The sequence below is a fragment of the Papaver somniferum genome, chromosome 11 (assembly GCF_003573695.1).
Source record: "Papaver somniferum cultivar HN1 chromosome 11, ASM357369v1, whole genome shotgun sequence".
Lineage (NCBI taxonomy): Eukaryota > Viridiplantae > Streptophyta > Magnoliopsida > Ranunculales > Papaveraceae > Papaver > Papaver somniferum.
This window is the reverse complement of record NC_039368.1, coordinates 64,080,741-64,097,853: the sequence shown is the minus strand read 5'-3', so window position 1 is coordinate 64,097,853 and position 17,113 is coordinate 64,080,741. Positions and strand designations below refer to the sequence as shown.

Here is a 17,113-nt window from a genome sequence, read left to right as displayed (position 1 = left end):
GTTAACAGTGATCATGCATTGGTTCATCCCAGTTGTGGGAATTAAGATAGATAAAGTGATGAGAATTCTAGTATAAAAGAAGGGAAAGGGCTAGGGAAATAATCACAAAAATACCGATTCACGGAAAAATGACAAGTAATAGTAAAAAGCTTATGAACTGGTTTAAGGAAGTTAAAAAGAGTGTTCAGAGAAAGTTAATTTTTGGAGGGAGTTGTAGCAATGCCTAAGAGCCAATTTCTCCTCAAAGGAAGAAGCAAAAGGTCGAAGAAAATTCCACTGATGGAGAGCCAAGAGACGAATATGTTATTGTGATAAGTAGTTCATCTTTGTCTACTGATGAAACACAAGCAGAGGAGGATCAGATTACCGAAAAAATAGGGAATCAGAAGACAGTGCCGCGGCGAGACTTGAGATTGGTTCTCTCAGAAATAGTGAACAGGTTCAGCCAAACATAGAAAGTTATCGAGCTGAAGACATTGAGAATAATGATGGAATTGCGACAAGCATTCAACAGCCTTTGGTTAATCCACCTGGACTAGATGAGATTGAAGACTTTTTAACGAATGATTTTCCAATGGGTTATGGAAGCCAATCCGATGAAGAAAATGATCCTGCACACTATGATGCAGACGAGAATTATTATTATAACGAGGGATATTATGGGTATGAATCCAAAGAATAATATGAGCACGCAAAACCAGAGATAGAAGAATGGAATGAAGGTTGGTTCAACAGGATCAGGAGGCAGTTCCTGAAGATGATTATGAGATTGGTTGGGAGACTGATGAAGCTGGGGATGATTATATGAATATGGTTATTGGAGAAGTTGGTGGAGTGGCTTTTACCCAGCGAACTTCTTTTATATTCGAAAATCAATGGGATGAAGAGAATGAAAAGCCTACAATAGAAGCAGAAAATCACGTTGAAGAGGAGGTTGAAGGGTGGATCATCGAGCAGGTCACAGATGATGAAGGGAGCTCAACATCGTCTTCACCAACCGAATAATACTCGGAAGAGAAGGGACGATGAAGATATAGCAAGAGAATATTTTAAGGGAAAAAAAAGAAGGTATTGAGTCTTAGGTTAAAGGTTTAGCGTCTACGGGTAAAGTTTAAAAAAGTGTAGTTCGTGTCTTTGAGTATCCTTAAAGGGGATTGTCTTAGCGTCTTAGAGTGTTTATGAGTAACTTGGTGTCTTTGGTATCTTCAATGGAGTTTGATTTAGTGTCTTAGGGTCTGTAAAACTGATTTTATGGGTTTAAAAACCCATCTATGAATGCGATTGATTTATATCAGATAGAAAGAAAGCGGAAGATCGGGTTGAGGTTTGTCTGATCATGAAGAAAATTGAATTTTCAGAGTTTTCCGGTTTGAATCCGGTTGAAACTAGCCGTTAGGCTTGGAGATATGAGTCTAACGGTAAAATTTTAGTTATTTTCCTCTTTTTTTTTTTCAGAATCCGGTAAAGAAACAAAAGAGAGGAGAGAGGGCAAAATGATTTTGAGTGCAACAGTGGTTATAATTTGGGGTGAGCTCACTGATTCGTATTCGGAGGTTGTTGTAGGTAATAAACCATATATGTAGGTAATAAACCATACATGTAGATAAATTAGTCATTTATAATTATAAATACTTATTAATTTACTATATATGTCTGCCAAATTTTGTATGCCGAACTCATATCTCGAAAACGAATTATACACGTACACGTATGCCGTTCCGAACTAATGTCGAACCACGAACCGAATACCGAATATTTGATTGAACTTTATTTTTACAATCCGAGTAATACCCGTACGTATGCCGAGTCCCGAATTGCTAACTAGGGGACGGACTAATATCTTTTTTAGACGCGTTTTTGGACTAAATCTGTTTTTCTTCCTTCTTTTTTTGGACAGTCATTTACCAAATTACGTATGCCGAATTCCGAATTGCTAACTAGGGGCTGGACTAATATGCTTTTTTAGACGCGTTTTTGGACTAAACCCGTTAAGAAATTACATCTCAAAAGGATGAATTGCTATCTAGGGGCTGGACTAATATGCTTTTTTAGGCGCGTTTTTGGACTAAACCCGTTAATAAATTACATCTTAAAAAGACTATAATCTGGCAGGAAATTAGTTGACCACACCTAACCTATGGAAAAGAAAAAAAATAATCCTGCTGGCTTGATTAATGTACAACAATGTGGAGTTTTTTTATTAATGTATATGTTTCTTTTTTAACAGTTGATGTCCTATTTATCTTAGGGTTCTTATTATATCCAATTTGTTTGTCCAAATATATATTGCATGTTCACAATATAAGAGCAACTGCAGTGGTGCGATCAAAACCAAAGATCAAAAAAAAGACCAAAATTTGGGTTTAGTCCGTGTTGTGACGCAACGGTACATGATTAAAATTTCGTCAGGCGGACTTTAAAAGTCCGCCCCATTTTTTTTTTGTAAAATTTCATCAGGCGGACTTTAAAAGTCCGCCCCATTTTTTGTAAATTTCATCAGGCGTACTTTAAAAGTCCGCCCCATTAAAATTTCATCAGGCGGACTTTTATTCTTTGTAAATTTTAACAGGCGGACTTTAAAAGTCCGCCTCATTCTTTTTTTTTTATTTAATTAAAATTTCATCGGGCGTAATTTAAATCTCCGCCCGTTAACAAGCGTACTTTAAATTTACGCCCAGCAACAAGCGTACTTTAAATTTACGCCCGACTATATTAGAATTTGGGATTTGGTCGCGACCATATTTGGTCTGGAATTTGATCTTTGGTTGGGATTTGATCTTTACTCCGTCCCACTGTGTTACGATCTCATCCCAAATTTTTGGTTATACTCGCCCACTGTGGATGCTCTAAGTGTATATATTAGAATATGGAAGGATCTCAACTGGTACCTAGCGTGGAGGATAGTGGAAAGGGCAGCAGTAAAACCCGATGGTTACCTGAGATGGATAATGTGTGTATTCACACATTGATGGATCAACTTGCTCTAGGTAACAAAGGTGACAATGGTTTGAAATCAGCTGCCTTCACCAAAGTACGAGAACAGATGAAAGACTTGTTAGGCATAACAATTTCTAACGAGAATGTGAAAAATCATCTTAGAACATGGAGGCAATACTACATAAATGTTAGGCATCTTGATGATCAAAGTGGATTTGGATATGATCCTCCGTTTCAAACAGTTCAGGCTCCCGACTCAGTTTGAGCAGAGTATATTTCGGTAAAACATTCTATTTTTATTTTAATAACAAGGACTAATATTATTCTTATCTTTTAATTTCATTTTATATATATCTTAACTTGATCTCTTTGTTTCTTATAGCATCATCCCAAGTACACTAAATATCGAGGGAAGAAAATAGAATACTTTGATGAGATTGCAATGATTGTTGGCAATGATAAGGCGAATGGGTCAGAAGCACAAACAGCTGCAGTTGCTGAAAATGTTGCGGAAAATAATGTTAATACACCAAACACAAAACCTTTTGGTGATGAGTTTATGGATGATACTGACACGACACGGAATGAAAACATGGCAGAGAATCAAAGCAGTCCAGCTTCAGATCCCTCCCTGTCTACTGCCAAAACGAATAACTCGTTGAAGAGGAGAGAAGAAATAGAGATGGAGCGGCAAGTAAAGCAGAATCAATGAGTCAGATGGCAGCTGGAATTACTAGTATCGCGAACCACATGATGGAAAGAGATAAAAAGCATGACATGGTTAGTTTATTTGCCAAACTACGGGAACTTCCACATATTAGTTCAAGTATACGGGTGAAGCTTGTTGAGTTTCTTGTGAATGATGCCACGAAAACAAATATGTTTTTTATGATGAATGAAACTGAGCAGTTAGAATGGTGTGATATTCGGTTTGGTTAAGAAGAAATAGTCGGTCGTATTTTTTGGGATGGTGGAGTAAGTATATATGTAATATGTTTTTTTTTTAGGCGACCGGTAAAGCATGGATGTTGCGAATCTGGTATGTTTATGTCTTAATTATTAGTAAATTATTCTATACACATTCACACTTTAACCGAGAACTTATAATTCTTTCCCTTTTGTCAGGGATCTTAATTTACAGATACTCATTTTACTAGGCGGTAGTGTCAGTACAGACACTTTTTGTTGATATGGTGCTCACTGGAGCAATTATGCTGATTAGTTGGAGAAATGGAAACACACTTTTTGGAGAAGTTTTACTCACTTCTTTATATATATATATATACACACTTAGTATAGATAGATAGATGGCGGCTGTTGCATATATATTTAACGTAAGAACTCCTCAACTCAACAATGTGTTTGTTTTGATACTAAATTTTGTAAGAATGTTTTCGTCTTGCGACTTCTTATAGTTATATAATACTTGCAGGTGACTACATAAATTCTAATGGTGGGAAGTCGTGGAGACCAGGGGATACAAGATGGTTCTGGAGCATCAACAAACGCGTCCTGTGGTCATTAACTTTTTGCTTAGTAGTTGTAAATGCTAGGTATTTTTCTATATTTTGGAACTGTTGTCATGTGGGTGGATTAACTTGATGGTGCACGAAGGTGAATACTTTGAACATGGAAATATTACTTTCCCCCTACACTTTTGTACAAGGAGTCGGAACTCACACACTTTTATGTATCTATTTGATCTTTAAGTAATATATTTGGATTATTAAAAAACACAGTCATCTGGTTTTTTTTTTTATCTTTTTTCTTGTTTTTGTTTCTATTTCTGAAATAGTTGCATCCCCACTACATTGCATACCAAACACCTAATATTGAAATTCATCTTTGTATTACATCCTTTTTATAAACATGCCACCTAAAATTGAACTACACGTAGTTCTAATACACGACATTCCAACTGCATGTAGTTGGTAATGTCTTGCATTGCAAATCATGACGTGCCAAACGGATCTATGTGCAGAAGATCTTAAGTCTTCCCCCTTAACCACTCGGGCAAACCAGCTGGTTAGATTGGTAAATGATTGTATCAGAGGTACAATCATTCGTACCTCGCCAGAGTTGTTCTCTAAAGTTCACACTTCACACTAGCCGGCAGTCGCACCAATAAGCGTGAATACATGGGTCCCACGTTTTGCTACAGAAACGCATTAAGTTGCCCTAGATGTATTCTAAACCATTGATCTTCATCCAACGGTGGAACAGACACATGTTTTCTATGTCCATCTACGATCGTTTGGTTTCGTTTCCATCTCTCTGCTCCCGTGCTCCGTTTTCTCTGTAATTCCTCCCGTCTCTCTCTCTTCCTCTCAGGCAAAGAGAACCACGAAAGCTCCAAGTTCCTACACCAGAAAGAAGAACCCTCGAAGTTTCCCGACAACCCTTTTCATATCATCTCTCACTTAGGGCGGACTCAACAAAGTCCCATAAGAAACCCTAAAAAAATTTCGTTTTTGTGTGGGATTTCTTTTACCCAAACAAGGAGCTTTTCATTACAATTGAGGCGTGTTCTTGACTTGTTGTTTGTTGCCACCAGTAATTTTGGTGTTGTTCTGTTGATCATCACAGGTTAGTTTACTCATTACATAAGCTCGTACTTTTACAATTAGTTCCATGACAGTATTTCTCAGCACCCACTCTGATAATGTCGTAATATTCAGTATTTATTATGTTAATTTCTAGTTTTTTTCTTATATTAATATGCACAGATTTAGATGAAATTGAAGTTTTAGGACGTTGCTGCAAAAGGATTTGAGAGAGAATTAGTTGTGGGTTCATAAAATTTTACATAAATGAATGTTGAAGAGACGAACGTGGAAAGCGATAATAATAGGACAGAAATGGGTGAAACCAATAATGCTGGAGAAGATGGAGTGAATGAGAGTCCTGCTGATAAGGAATTGACTTCTCCGGATGAAGAAGAAGCTGCAGAACCTCAAGTGGGTATGGAGTTTGATACTGAAGATGCTGCAAAGACATTTTACGAAGCATATGCAAGGCGTATGGGTTTTAGTACCCGTACTGGTCAAAACAGCCGTCCTAAGTCTGACGGGACAGCTGCCTATCGTGAGTTTGCATGTTCTAAAGAAGGTTTAAAAAGAAAGAGTGCAGAAAGTTGTAATGCGATGTTCAAGATAGAGAAAAAGGATTCTGGCAAATGGGTTGCTACCAAATTCGTAAAGGAACATAATCATTCTACAGTGAGTCCTAGTAAGGTGCACCATTTGAGACCCCGTAGGCATTTTGCTGCAGCAAAGGCACCAGCTGAAACATATAGTGGGGCAGGGGTTGCGGCAAGTGGTGCAATGTATGCTTCCATGGAGGGAAATCGTGTGCCAGTAGAAGCAAATTTTCCTGCTAGGAATATTTCATCGGTTGATGCAAGTCGTGCAGCTAGGTTCACGGCTCCTGCTAGTTATATGAAACCTTGTAACAGGAAGAAAACACTCGGTAAAGATTCTCAAAATTTACTCGATTATTTCAAGAAGATGCAGGCTGAGAACCCTGGTTTCTTTTACGCCATACAACTTGATGATGATTGCCGCTTGAGCAATGTATTTTGGGCAGATGCAAGGTCGAGAATTGCTTACAGTCATTTTGGGGATTCAGTTACCTTTGACACTATGTTTAGACCAAATCAATATCGAGTGCCATTTGCTCCCTTCACAGGAATAAACCATCATGGACAGATGGTGTTGTTTGGTTGTGCTCTAATTCTAGATGAGTCTGAGTCCTCCTTTTTGTGGGTTTTTAAGACATGGCTCGAGGCAATGTCTAATCGTGCTCCTGTCTCTTTGATCACTGACCAGGATAGAGCCATACAGGCAGCTGTAGCTCAAGTTTTCCCAGGAACTCGTCACTGTATTTGCAAGTGGCACATACTAAGAGAAGGCCAGGAAAGACTGGCTCACGTTTGTGTTCTTCATCCTAATTTTCAAGGAGAGCTTTACAATTGCATCAACATGACTGAGACAATCGAGGAGTTTGAATCTTCTTGGAGCTCTCTTCTTGATAAGTATGAACTTAGGCAAAATGACTGGCTTCAAGCTTTGTACAATGCTCGCCAGCATTGGGCCCCGGTGTACTTTCGCGATACTTTCTTTGCTGCTATTTCTTCAAACTCAGGGGTTGAAGTTATTACTTCGTTTTTTGATGGGTATGTAAACCAACAAACTACTTTGCCTTTATTCTTTAGGCAGTATGAGAGAGTTCTGGAGAACTGGTATGAAAAGGAAATAGAAGCTGATTTTGACACAATTTGCACGACACCAGTACTGAAGACGCCATCTCCGATGGAGAAACAAGCAGCCCACCTTTATACAAAGAAAATATTTACTAAATTTCAAGAGGAATTAGTTGAAACTTTTGTATACACTGCCAACAAAATTGATGGGGATGGCACAATCAGCACGTATAGGGTTGCAAAGTTTGAGGATGACCACAAAGCGTACACCGTAACAATGAATGCTCCTGAAATGAAGGCGAATTGCAGCTGCCAGATGTTTGAGTTCTCCGGCATTCTCTGTAGACATATATTGACAGTTTTCACTGTAACAAATGTTCTTACTTTGCCATCTCATTACATCTTAAAGCGGTGGACAAGAAATGCGAAGAGTTCTATAGGGTCGGATGAGCGAGGTAATGAACTGCAAGGCCAAGAATCTCTTACCATGCGGTATAACAGTCTATGTCGCGAAGCCATCAAGTATGCTGAGGAAGGTGCAATTGCCTCTGAGACGTACAATGTAGCAATGGGTGGTCTAAGGGATGGTGGAAAGAAGATTTCTGTTGTGAAGAAAACTGTTGCAAGAACTCCACCTCCTAGTTCTGTAATCAGTGGAGGCAATGTGGAAGACAGTAACAAGAAGAAAGCTACATCGGTTTCAGACGTGTCACCATCATTGTGGCCTCGACAAGATGAAGTTGCACGTCGCTTTAATCTTAATGATACCGGTGCTTCTACACCAACCACATCTGTTGCTGATTTGAATTTGCCACGCATGGGACCTGTTTCTCTTCACCGTGATGAGGGCCCTGATAACATGGTATGGAATGGGGAAAGCTGCTTTATTAGAATTATTCACGTTATTATACCCATTTCAGTTTTCCTGTAAGATGCCTTTATATATGAAGAGTTAAATAAGTTGGGCGAGGCTTTGCCTCAAAAACGTTTTTTCCATGGATACAGGTTGTTCTTCCGTGCCTTAAATCAATGACTTGGGTCATGGAGAATAAAACCTCATCACCAGCTCATCGCGTAGCAGTGATCAATCTGAAGGTATGTCCATTGATCCCAATTCGCTTCTAACTTGAATTCTTTTAGGATGCTTGTTACTTTTTCTGCTTATTTGGATCCAACCTTGAGTACGTATGTTATGGTTCTAGTGGGTGTTGAATTTCTTCTTCTTAGTGTAAACCACTGCCTGCTCATTTTGATAGAGGTAAGTACACTGCCAGCATATATGAACAGTTGAAAACTTTTTGTGAACACCTGCGTGCCCTTTCAAAAGTAATGGTTCAATCTGTTAGAAGGGTTATGAACATGAACAATGCACCCTTTTCTTTTCCGTTTCACTAGATATGGCTCCTCCACATGATGTTAACTATGCATTTATCTTGACCTTTGTGATCAACAGATCATCTCTAAAACATTATCTATCTGATACTTATTATGTGATGTATTCTATATAAGGAAAATGTCTTTGTTTGTCTCATTATACCAAGAATGTCTCCAGAATATACTTCTTGTAATTATAGTAAGTGAAAAAAAGCTAAGTAGCAGTTCGTAAGGCGATGCATTGGTCTACCAGCTCAGTTCTGAGCTGTTTGAAGCTGCATTGAATAGTAGGGGTTAGTGTAACCATGCATGCATTCTCTTGTAAGCTGTAAAGAAAACATTGAGGGGTCTGAGGTCATCTTGGACTCTCAACTTGAGTTGCTTTTGTTGAATTTGACAAAATATTGTGAATTTTACGATCCTTGCCTTTTGTTTTGATTACAAACTTTTCTTTTATTCTCCTAACTCCAGTTGCACGATTATGGCAAGAGTCCCTCGGGAGAGTCAGAAGTGAAGTTTCAGCTCTCCAGGGTCACATTGGAACCCATGCTGAAATCTATGGCCTACATTGGTGAGCAGTTATCCGCCCCAGCTAATAGGGTTGCTGTTATCAACCTGAAGGTATGAAGATCCAGATTTAGGTTTTCATGGTTCAGTTTGTATGAACCTTTTGTTATTCCTATTGTCTTGCACATTTATGATTTGGAACTATATTTGCTCTCATGCATATCCAAACAAAGGTTGGCATGACAAGACCTGGAAAAGTCGTCCCAATTTTTTTTGTCCCTTTGATGCTGCATGCATTTTATCAGACTATGTAAACAAATGATTCATCTGCCTCTGTAAACACCGTTGCATTGTAATTGACTGGTGAGCCTTACAAGACAACAAGCTTCTATTCGCATTATACACATGACGTTGTTTTGATGAAGTTATATGTATTTTTCCTTTTCAGCTACAAGATACTGAAACAATCTCAGGCGAATCTGAAGTTAAATTTCAGGTATCTAGAGATACACTGGGTGCTATGTTAAGATCGATGGCTTACATTCGCGAGCAACTTTCAACTAATGTAGGCACTCTTTCCTCTTTCTTTTACCACGCTTTAAGTTTTACAAGCGGATCTGTTACAAAACCTTTATTTGGAACAAGAAGAAAGTGGTTTTAATTTCTGTGTTTTTGGTATTAATATCTTTTGATTACACTAAAGTACCGAGGAAGAGGCAATGTTAGCATGTAGGACATAGATTGTTATGCATTTCTGGTGGGAGCACTCTCTTACCGCTGTTTTCTCACCCAAACAAGTGATGACCTTCTTGTTTTACCATCTCATTCACTCATAATGTTTTTTTTTTCCTTTCTTTCAGGCTGAGCCTCCATTAGCAAAGAAGCAAAGAAAATAAGAGGTCTGGATTCTGTCAGTCTGTTTATAACCTAACCTATGTGTGTGCCAGGTGAGGATCAATGAGGGCTAGTTGTCTACTTGTCAAGGTATCATCCAAAGTCAGATCTCTCTATAGGGACGTAAATTGGGTGTAACCTTGTAATAGGAAGTGACGTACCAAAACAATTGCTGAATGTAATTAAAAAATTCTAAGCAATGTAAGATCCTAGGTTTTCTAACTACTGAATCATTATCCCCCTTTTCGGTGAGAATTCATTGAATCATTGATGTCAAGAGTTGAGATCATTTATTTCTCTTAGGATTGTTTTTATTGAGTGGTAATGATCGTGGTTTCAAACATATAATCAGTCTCAAATCAAACCACTGGTTTGTGACAATCTGATGTGAGCCCAATGCCACTGAGGTATATAATCAGTCTCAAATCAAATCAAGGCGATATTGTTCTTTTGTTTGTTTGAGATCAAACATATTCTCACGGTTCAACAATCTTTCTCAGAATGGGAATCTTCTATTCTCTGTCATAGAGTCACTCTTCAATGAATTCTCTCTAATACTCGTGAGAAAAACAGAAACCTGGTTAAGGGTAACTCTGGAGCAGGGTAATCTCGTTCGTTGTTACTACAATCTCTGCTAAGATAACTATACCTACTGTCCACTGAAGGACTTGTTGTGAGTTCGGATGATACTACTAGGTTAGCGAGTGTCCCTTCCTACTCAAACTGTACATGACCCACCTGCTGGTTGAAAACAGGTCAGAAGCATAACAAAAGGTCAGTCTTCACTGAAGCATTCTTCTACTGGTGCACATCAAAGGAATGATTAATTTTCCTGAGGATTATATAAACCAACAGTGATCTTGCTCATGTTTATGTTTGATTCTTTAACCACACTGAGTAATTGACTTTCTTAAAAGAGTGATGATGCCTTAAATCGTCGCTTTCTTTCAAATATGCCAAGAGAAACAAAAGATTCTTCCAGTAAAGGATGAGAGCTTCACAAGAAAGCCTAAGATGGACTTACACTAAAAATTCAACATTAATTGAGTTTCTCTTGTCTCCATTTCTTCATCTCTTACCTGACTAATTTTATTCTCTTTTAATATTTTTAATCTACACCTGTTATCTTAAGCCATAATTTAATCAGGAGAACTGTTCATACAGGAGTTGTTGGCAAGTTATAATCACAAATAAGTTTGAAAAAAAGAAAGATACTTATCTAATTTCTTTGACCTGTTCTTGAGTTTTGTTTAGTTAAACTGGTTGTTTATATCCTTGACCATTTCTCCTTCTCCTTCTGCGGTGCAGACTTTGTTGTTTTTTCATTTTATTTTTCCAGCATAGTCGCTCCATATCTCATGGGTCTTTCTGAATTGTCTGGTTTCTAAGGTGCAGTGTTTCAAACTTGTTTTGTCAGATAACATTTTGTATTGTCTCTTGAACTTTTCTCCCGTTTCTTCTTTTATCGGTTTTGGTATTGTTTACTGTGTTTTATACAACTTTCTTCTTTTCTATTGACCTCATATATCGTCTTATGCAGTAAATTAATCCGTTGGGGGACTTGCAAGGATCCTTCCCTCATTTTATTTTTTTTGGCTTCTTGTTATGGTTTTGTCATCCAAATGGTGCTTTTTAAGACTTGAAGCGATACTAGTTCTGCTCAGTTGCATCTCAACTTACTTGCAAAAAACTTGAGAGTTTTGAAATCGATATCGATATACTAGCTTCCTTCACTCCCTTTATTAGTGTGGTAATTTGAAGGAATTTTAATTGTTGGTGGGAAAAGTTGTACATACTAATGACAGAGAAAGAATCAAGAAAGCTATCAGATGAATATGAAGTTGCTGATGTTCTTGGTAAAGGTGGATTCTCAGTTGTGAGAAGGGGGTTAAGCAAATGCCCATCAGCTGGAGAGAGATCTCATGTAGCCATAAAAACACTACAGAGGTTTGGGTCAACTCCTCCAGGGCTGCCTAGAAATCGAGCTGGTGAGAAGGGTTTAACTTCACTAGGATTTCCAATGTGGAAGCAAGTGTCAATTTCAGATGCGCTGTTAACAAATGAGATTCTTGTCATGAGGAAGATAGTTGAAGATGTTTCTCCTCACCCAAATGTGATTCATCTTCACGATGTTTATGAGGACTCAAATGGTGTTCACCTTGTGTTAGAACTCTGTTCAGGGGGAGAACTTTTTGATAGGATAGTGGCTCAGGATAAGTACAATGAGGTTGATGCTGCAGCTGTGGTTCGCCAAATAGCAGAGGGATTGGCAGCTCTTCATAAGGCTAATATTGTGCACCGCGATTTAAAGCCTGAAAACTGTCTCTTTCAGAGCACAAGTGAGGATTCACCTCTGAAGATCATGGATTTTGGGTTGAGTTCTGTGGAGGAGTTTACTGACCCTATTGTTGGACTGTTTGGTTCAATTGATTATGTGTCGCCAGAGGCTTTATCTCAAGGCAAAATATCAGCAGCAAGTGATATGTGGTCTTTGGGAGTTATCTTATATATCCTTCTCTCAGGGTAATCTCATAGACCGTTCTGTGATTATATCTGAAGTTACAGCTTTTCCGTGGTTCTTTCTTGCTCTTTCACATCGATTCCTGGCTTTATGTAGCTTCTCAAACTTTCCAGGTACCCTCCTTTCCATGCAACTTCGAATAGGCACAAGCAACAAATCATTTTGGCTGTGAGTATATCCAGTCTACATTTTGCTGAAGACATTTTTTTATTTCTCGAATCTCAATCATGAGTTCTATTCAACAAAACCGAAAGGATAAATTTGACCATTTTTTCATAGTTACCAGTCATTTGGTTTGTCAACAGGGTGATTTCAGCTTTGACGATCACAGCTGGAAGACCATTTCTTCGTCAGCAAAGCAACTAATTTCCAGTCTCCTAACTGTCGACCCGCATAGGAGACCTACGGCTCAACAGGTACGAGATTTGCCTGGACGGGTTATGATTACAATTAAGTACTAAAAATCTCACATTCCTTAGTTTTTTTTGGTTCAGATTTCAATTTACTATTAAAGACTGCAACCAGTTGCTGATCTATTGTTGCTTTTTTATGCATGCGAACTGCATACAGATTCTGCAACATCCTTGGGTCACAGGGGATTCAGCAAAACAGGATCTCATGGATGCTGAGGTTGTTTCTCGTCTACACAGTTTTAATGCTCGCCGTAAATTCCGTGCTGCTGCTATAGCTAGTGTCGTGAGTAGCACATTTTTCTTGAGAACAAAGAAGTTAAAGAATCTGTTAGGGTCTCATGACCTTACGCCCGAGGAAATTGGGAAGCTGATGACGCATTTCAAGAAAATGTAAGTTTTTTCTTTCATCAGCTTTTCCTGACATTTAAAGACCGATTTTGGGGATTTATAAGCTCTAATTCGGGATTGAAATCTTACGCAACTACAGATGCGCGAAGGGTGACAATGCAACTACATCCGAGTTCGAGGAAGTTCTGAAAGCAATGGGTATGAGCTCATTGGTCCCTCTTGCTCCTCGCATCTTTGATTTATTCGACCACAACCGGGATGGGACTGTCGATATGCGAGAAATAGTCTGCGGGTTCCAGAGCCTCAGAAGTTCACAAGGAGATGAGGCTCTTCATCTCTGTTTCCAGGTTTCACACTTCTGTCTACTCATACTATCCTAGCCATATTTCTTATCTGATTACCTCAATGTACATCTAAACTGTTAGTGATAATTTGTATCTATTTGTGTCAGATGTACGATACAGACAAGTCGGGATGCATTTCCAAGGAAGAAGTGGCTTCAATGCTTAGGGTCAAAATCTATCTTCTTGATCACTTAAACTTTGTTTTCTACTGATCTGTAACAAAATAATGACTTTCTTTCTGTACAGGCTTTGCCAGAGGACTGTCTACCTTATGACATTACAGAACCTGGAAAGCTTGATGAAATTTTCGAGCGAATGGATGCTAACAGTGACGGAAAGGTAACACTTGATGAGTTCAAAGCCGCCATGCAGAGAGATAGTTCACTACAAGATGTGGTCCTTTCTTCTCTTCGTCCACTCTGATTCTTCCCTAGTCGTATGTTTCTCTGGTCATATTTGAATCTCAGTGTTATCTTGTTACAAGCCATCTATGATTGTCGAATTAGTCCTGGCTGAAATCGTTGGAATTAGTTGTTTCCTCTTTAATTGAATAAGTAGTTCTATCAAACTTGAAATGCTGTTTAACTTTGCATTTACTTGCTTGCTTAATTACTCAAGACCTTATGTTAGAAAACAAGTGGCGAAACTAAGGTGGCAGTTGCACAAAATCTGTATGTATTATAATTTGACACCAGTTCTAAATCAGCCGAAATTTGGTACTCGTACCAGAAGTTAACTTACGGCTTGCAGGGTAATCTGTAGATCATCCAACCTCGACTGGTTATCTATCGTCTTTTGTCTTTCATTCTGATTCACGCATATGTCAGAAACTGAGTCAGGCATATCACATCGTGGCAAATTAGGAAGAAAAGATGTTACTGCTTCCCCTGTAAGAAGATTTGGAATAAAGCTTGGCCCCATGAAAATATTATTTATATGGCAATCTTATTCCGATAAGCTACCAACTCTTGATAATTTGCATAAAAGGAATTGCGCAGTGATCAGGGCCTCTACTTGCTAGTCAAGTGTTTGCCCCTCCTCGGCTCCTCCTAGAGTGGCTTTCCTTATTTGTAGAAATTGACGTTTAGTCCCATTATTGATGGGCTTTGGACGCTCTAGTCCAGCCTCCTCAGGCCTGGTACTCGTTAGTCCAAAAAAGGCGCCGGCTTTACAGTTTGATCCAAATTTTAACGAGTTGGTCCAAACTCGTACTGGTTCAAAAAAAAATCAGTACCAGAATTACCCTCCTATAGAGATTCAGATATACATAGAGTTTCTTTTATTTTAGATCTCAAATTTAGAATTAGGAGAGATTAATGAGAGAGATCTAAAAAGATTTCGTAAATACTCAAAATCTAAGAAGAAATTCAGATCGGAAGAATATTCATGTAATGATTCAGCTAGGAAAGCAAAAATATCGGTGGAAATTCTTGGAGATAATGTATCAGAGATTTCATTTGTTAAATCTTCTTATAAATTGAAAACAAATTAAAATCGCCGGAGTAAAAGAAGATGAAATCAAATCGTCGGAGACGTCAACATTCTCAGAAGTATCGAGATATTATTACAATGTCCAAGTAATATTAAATCTAAGTACTGTTTTGAATTTTATCTGTATAGTGATGAAGAATCAGATTATTTCTCATATTTTCATCAATACACAAAGCATTTCTCCAAATTAAGCTCTATTGTATCTCATTATTAAGTCTCCTCAGAAATCCAATAAGAGGATCCCGATGAATAGACAGTAAGTTTTATTTTCAATTTCTTAATTACTTCATGTAGTTATGTCTGATCTATACCAAATTACACTATTAATCATGCTAACTTCATATATATATATATATCTAATTATCGAGATAAAATTTTCTAGTCTGGATTTGTTTACTGTTGATTTTCGGTTTTTGAAATTCTAAGGTAAAAATCATAAAGATAGTTATAAGGATCTCAGGAGTAGAGAGGGGAATCATGCGATTGATATGATTCAAGAAGAATCTTTCAAGAAGGATTGATATGAATCCCTTCCCATGTTTCAATTTTAAGTATCCATTGGGTATTTTCATTATTTTCATACATTTTGTTTCGGTAGATGATAGTTAGGACATCAGGAATTCGAGTATAACATCAGGGAAAATGTTAGCTTAGTAGCAGTTGTCTTAACTGGGTGATAAAACTAGACAACTGTAGTATTCCATCACATGAGTTTTTTTTACAAAAAAATTACTATTATTTGCTATTATACTTCCATTTAGAACCTTTTTATGTTAAATATTAACTACAAGGACATGCACCACATAAACTCCATCATTTTAGATTTGCTTAGGAGAATGTATCTTGTTGCTTACTTGATATTTGGATAAATGTTTGGCTTTAGTATAGAGAAACAGTTCCAAGGATGCATATATAACTTGTAATGCATTTTTGAATTATCATTTTTGAGAAGAAATTTAAGTAGATTTGTCACTACAACTCTAATAGATGTTGGATTCATAAGATTTTTCAATGGGTAAAGGTACAACCGTTCTGATGGTTTCACTTTTTGTCTGCCTTAGTAAATATATTCTTCCAATATTATCTGGGTTAGTGAGAAATCTTAACAGTGTGTAATGTCTGTCAGCAGCATAAGTTACTTATACATGAGTGGTGCATCAATTTTAGGTGTACATAGTTGTACACATGTTATTCATTTTGAAGTCTAAGAAATTAGGCAAAGCACTAATGTGTACATTATTGTCCACATATTGATTATTTAGGTGTACATGGTTATATACTTGCAGAATTATATTGTATGTATACAAACCAAAAATTAGGGAAAGCACTAATGTGTAAAGGTGTTGGATTTTTTATATGCAAAGTAAGCTTTGAAATTCAATCTCCAAAACTGAAATTTGACTATTGTATTGTTCGTAGGGTTCAAGCAGATTGAAGGTGCTTCCTTTGAGCTGTTCGAGGAAATTCCCAACAGAGTTTTCGGTTTCACAGTACTCGGCTAGTGTTCTTCACCTATATTTCTTATTGGTTTCAATGGTTCAAGTTGTAATATACGGAGATGTGTTCACTTAGTATAGGGATTTCACAGGTAATATATATTAATAAAACATGTGACGTTAGAAGCTGTGTACCTTATAACCTCAAACACCAATGCACTCAATAAAGTATGTTAATTTCTGGCACTAAAATGAAGTGGCAATACAGGTAAGTGAGATGATTACATATACTTTATTGATCACAATACCTTATTAAAATGATGCGGAAACTACATGTGTACATATTTGTACACCTATAATATAAGTGTACATTGTCGTACACATGTGACAGAAATTATATGTGTACATAGTAGCCCATTTTAAGAATCTTAATCAAATTTTAGTGAACAATCATTTTTCGTTTTTTGGATGTCGAATCAGTGATGCTATGATTCACTGAATGTTGGTTATGACAGAAATAACATGTGTACATATTAGTACACCTATAATATAAGTGTATATTATTGTACACATGATTTTGATTTTGCTTTCGGTTACTGACTAACACTTGTAAAATAAATGAATTTTTTGTCTTATATATATGTCAC

The 17,113-nt window shown here is 37.5% G+C and overlaps 2 protein-coding genes across 4 annotated transcripts; both read left to right on the top strand.

The window, feature by feature from the left end:
* Positions 1 to 5,194: 5,194 nt before the first annotated feature.
* Positions 5,195 to 10,215, top strand: LOC113321828 (protein FAR1-RELATED SEQUENCE 3-like). The gene is made up of 6 exons (XM_026569751.1): positions 5,195 to 5,523; positions 5,664 to 8,000; positions 8,144 to 8,233; positions 8,984 to 9,133; positions 9,468 to 9,584; positions 9,880 to 10,215. The coding sequence occupies exons 2-6, from the start codon at positions 5,748 to 5,750 to the stop codon at positions 9,913 to 9,915; spliced, it is 2,646 nt and encodes an 881-aa protein (XP_026425536.1). The 5' UTR covers positions 5,195 to 5,523; positions 5,664 to 5,747; the 3' UTR covers positions 9,916 to 10,215.
* Positions 10,216 to 10,536: 321 nt separating this feature from the next.
* Positions 10,537 to 14,107, top strand: LOC113321494 (calcium and calcium/calmodulin-dependent serine/threonine-protein kinase-like). Of its 3 annotated transcripts, none has more exons than XM_026569409.1 (8): positions 10,537 to 10,687; positions 11,454 to 12,436; positions 12,548 to 12,602; positions 12,740 to 12,850; positions 13,005 to 13,237; positions 13,335 to 13,542; positions 13,647 to 13,706; positions 13,786 to 14,107. In XM_026569409.1, exons 2-8 carry the CDS (start codon positions 11,712 to 11,714, stop codon positions 13,960 to 13,962), a joined length of 1,569 nt encoding a protein of 522 aa, XP_026425194.1. In that variant the 5' UTR covers positions 10,537 to 10,687; positions 11,454 to 11,711; the 3' UTR covers positions 13,963 to 14,107. The 3 variants fall into 3 exon arrangements, with proteins under 3 accessions (XP_026425194.1, XP_026425193.1, XP_026425192.1); XM_026569408.1 differs by lacking the exon at positions 10,537 to 10,687 and adding an exon at positions 11,151 to 11,302; XM_026569407.1 differs by lacking the exon at positions 10,537 to 10,687 and having other exon boundaries at positions 11,151 to 12,436.
* Positions 14,108 to 17,113: the final 3,006 nt, after the last annotated feature.

What these genes read in the sequence shown, in the direction of transcription:
- LOC113321494 (XM_026569409.1), top strand. Translation starts at nt 11,712, where the DNA reads ATGACAGAGAAAGAATCAAGAAAGCTATCAGATGAATATGAAGTTGCT. An exon ending in GGAGACCTACGGCTCAACAG is followed by an intron (nt 12,851 to 13,004) that starts GTACGAGATTTG and finishes AACTGCATACAG; the next exon opens with ATTCTGCAACATCCTTGGGT. An exon ending in CTCTTCATCTCTGTTTCCAG is followed by an intron (nt 13,543 to 13,646) that starts GTTTCACACTTC and finishes TATTTGTGTCAG; the next exon opens with ATGTACGATACAGACAAGTC.
- LOC113321828 (XM_026569751.1), top strand. Translation starts at nt 5,748, where the DNA reads ATGAATGTTGAAGAGACGAACGTGGAAAGCGATAATAATAGGACAGAA. An exon ending in ATGAGGGCCCTGATAACATG is followed by an intron (nt 8,001 to 8,143) that starts GTATGGAATGGG and finishes CCATGGATACAG; the next exon opens with GTTGTTCTTCCGTGCCTTAA. An exon ending in GCGAGCAACTTTCAACTAAT is followed by an intron (nt 9,585 to 9,879) that starts GTAGGCACTCTT and finishes CCTTTCTTTCAG; the next exon opens with GCTGAGCCTCCATTAGCAAA.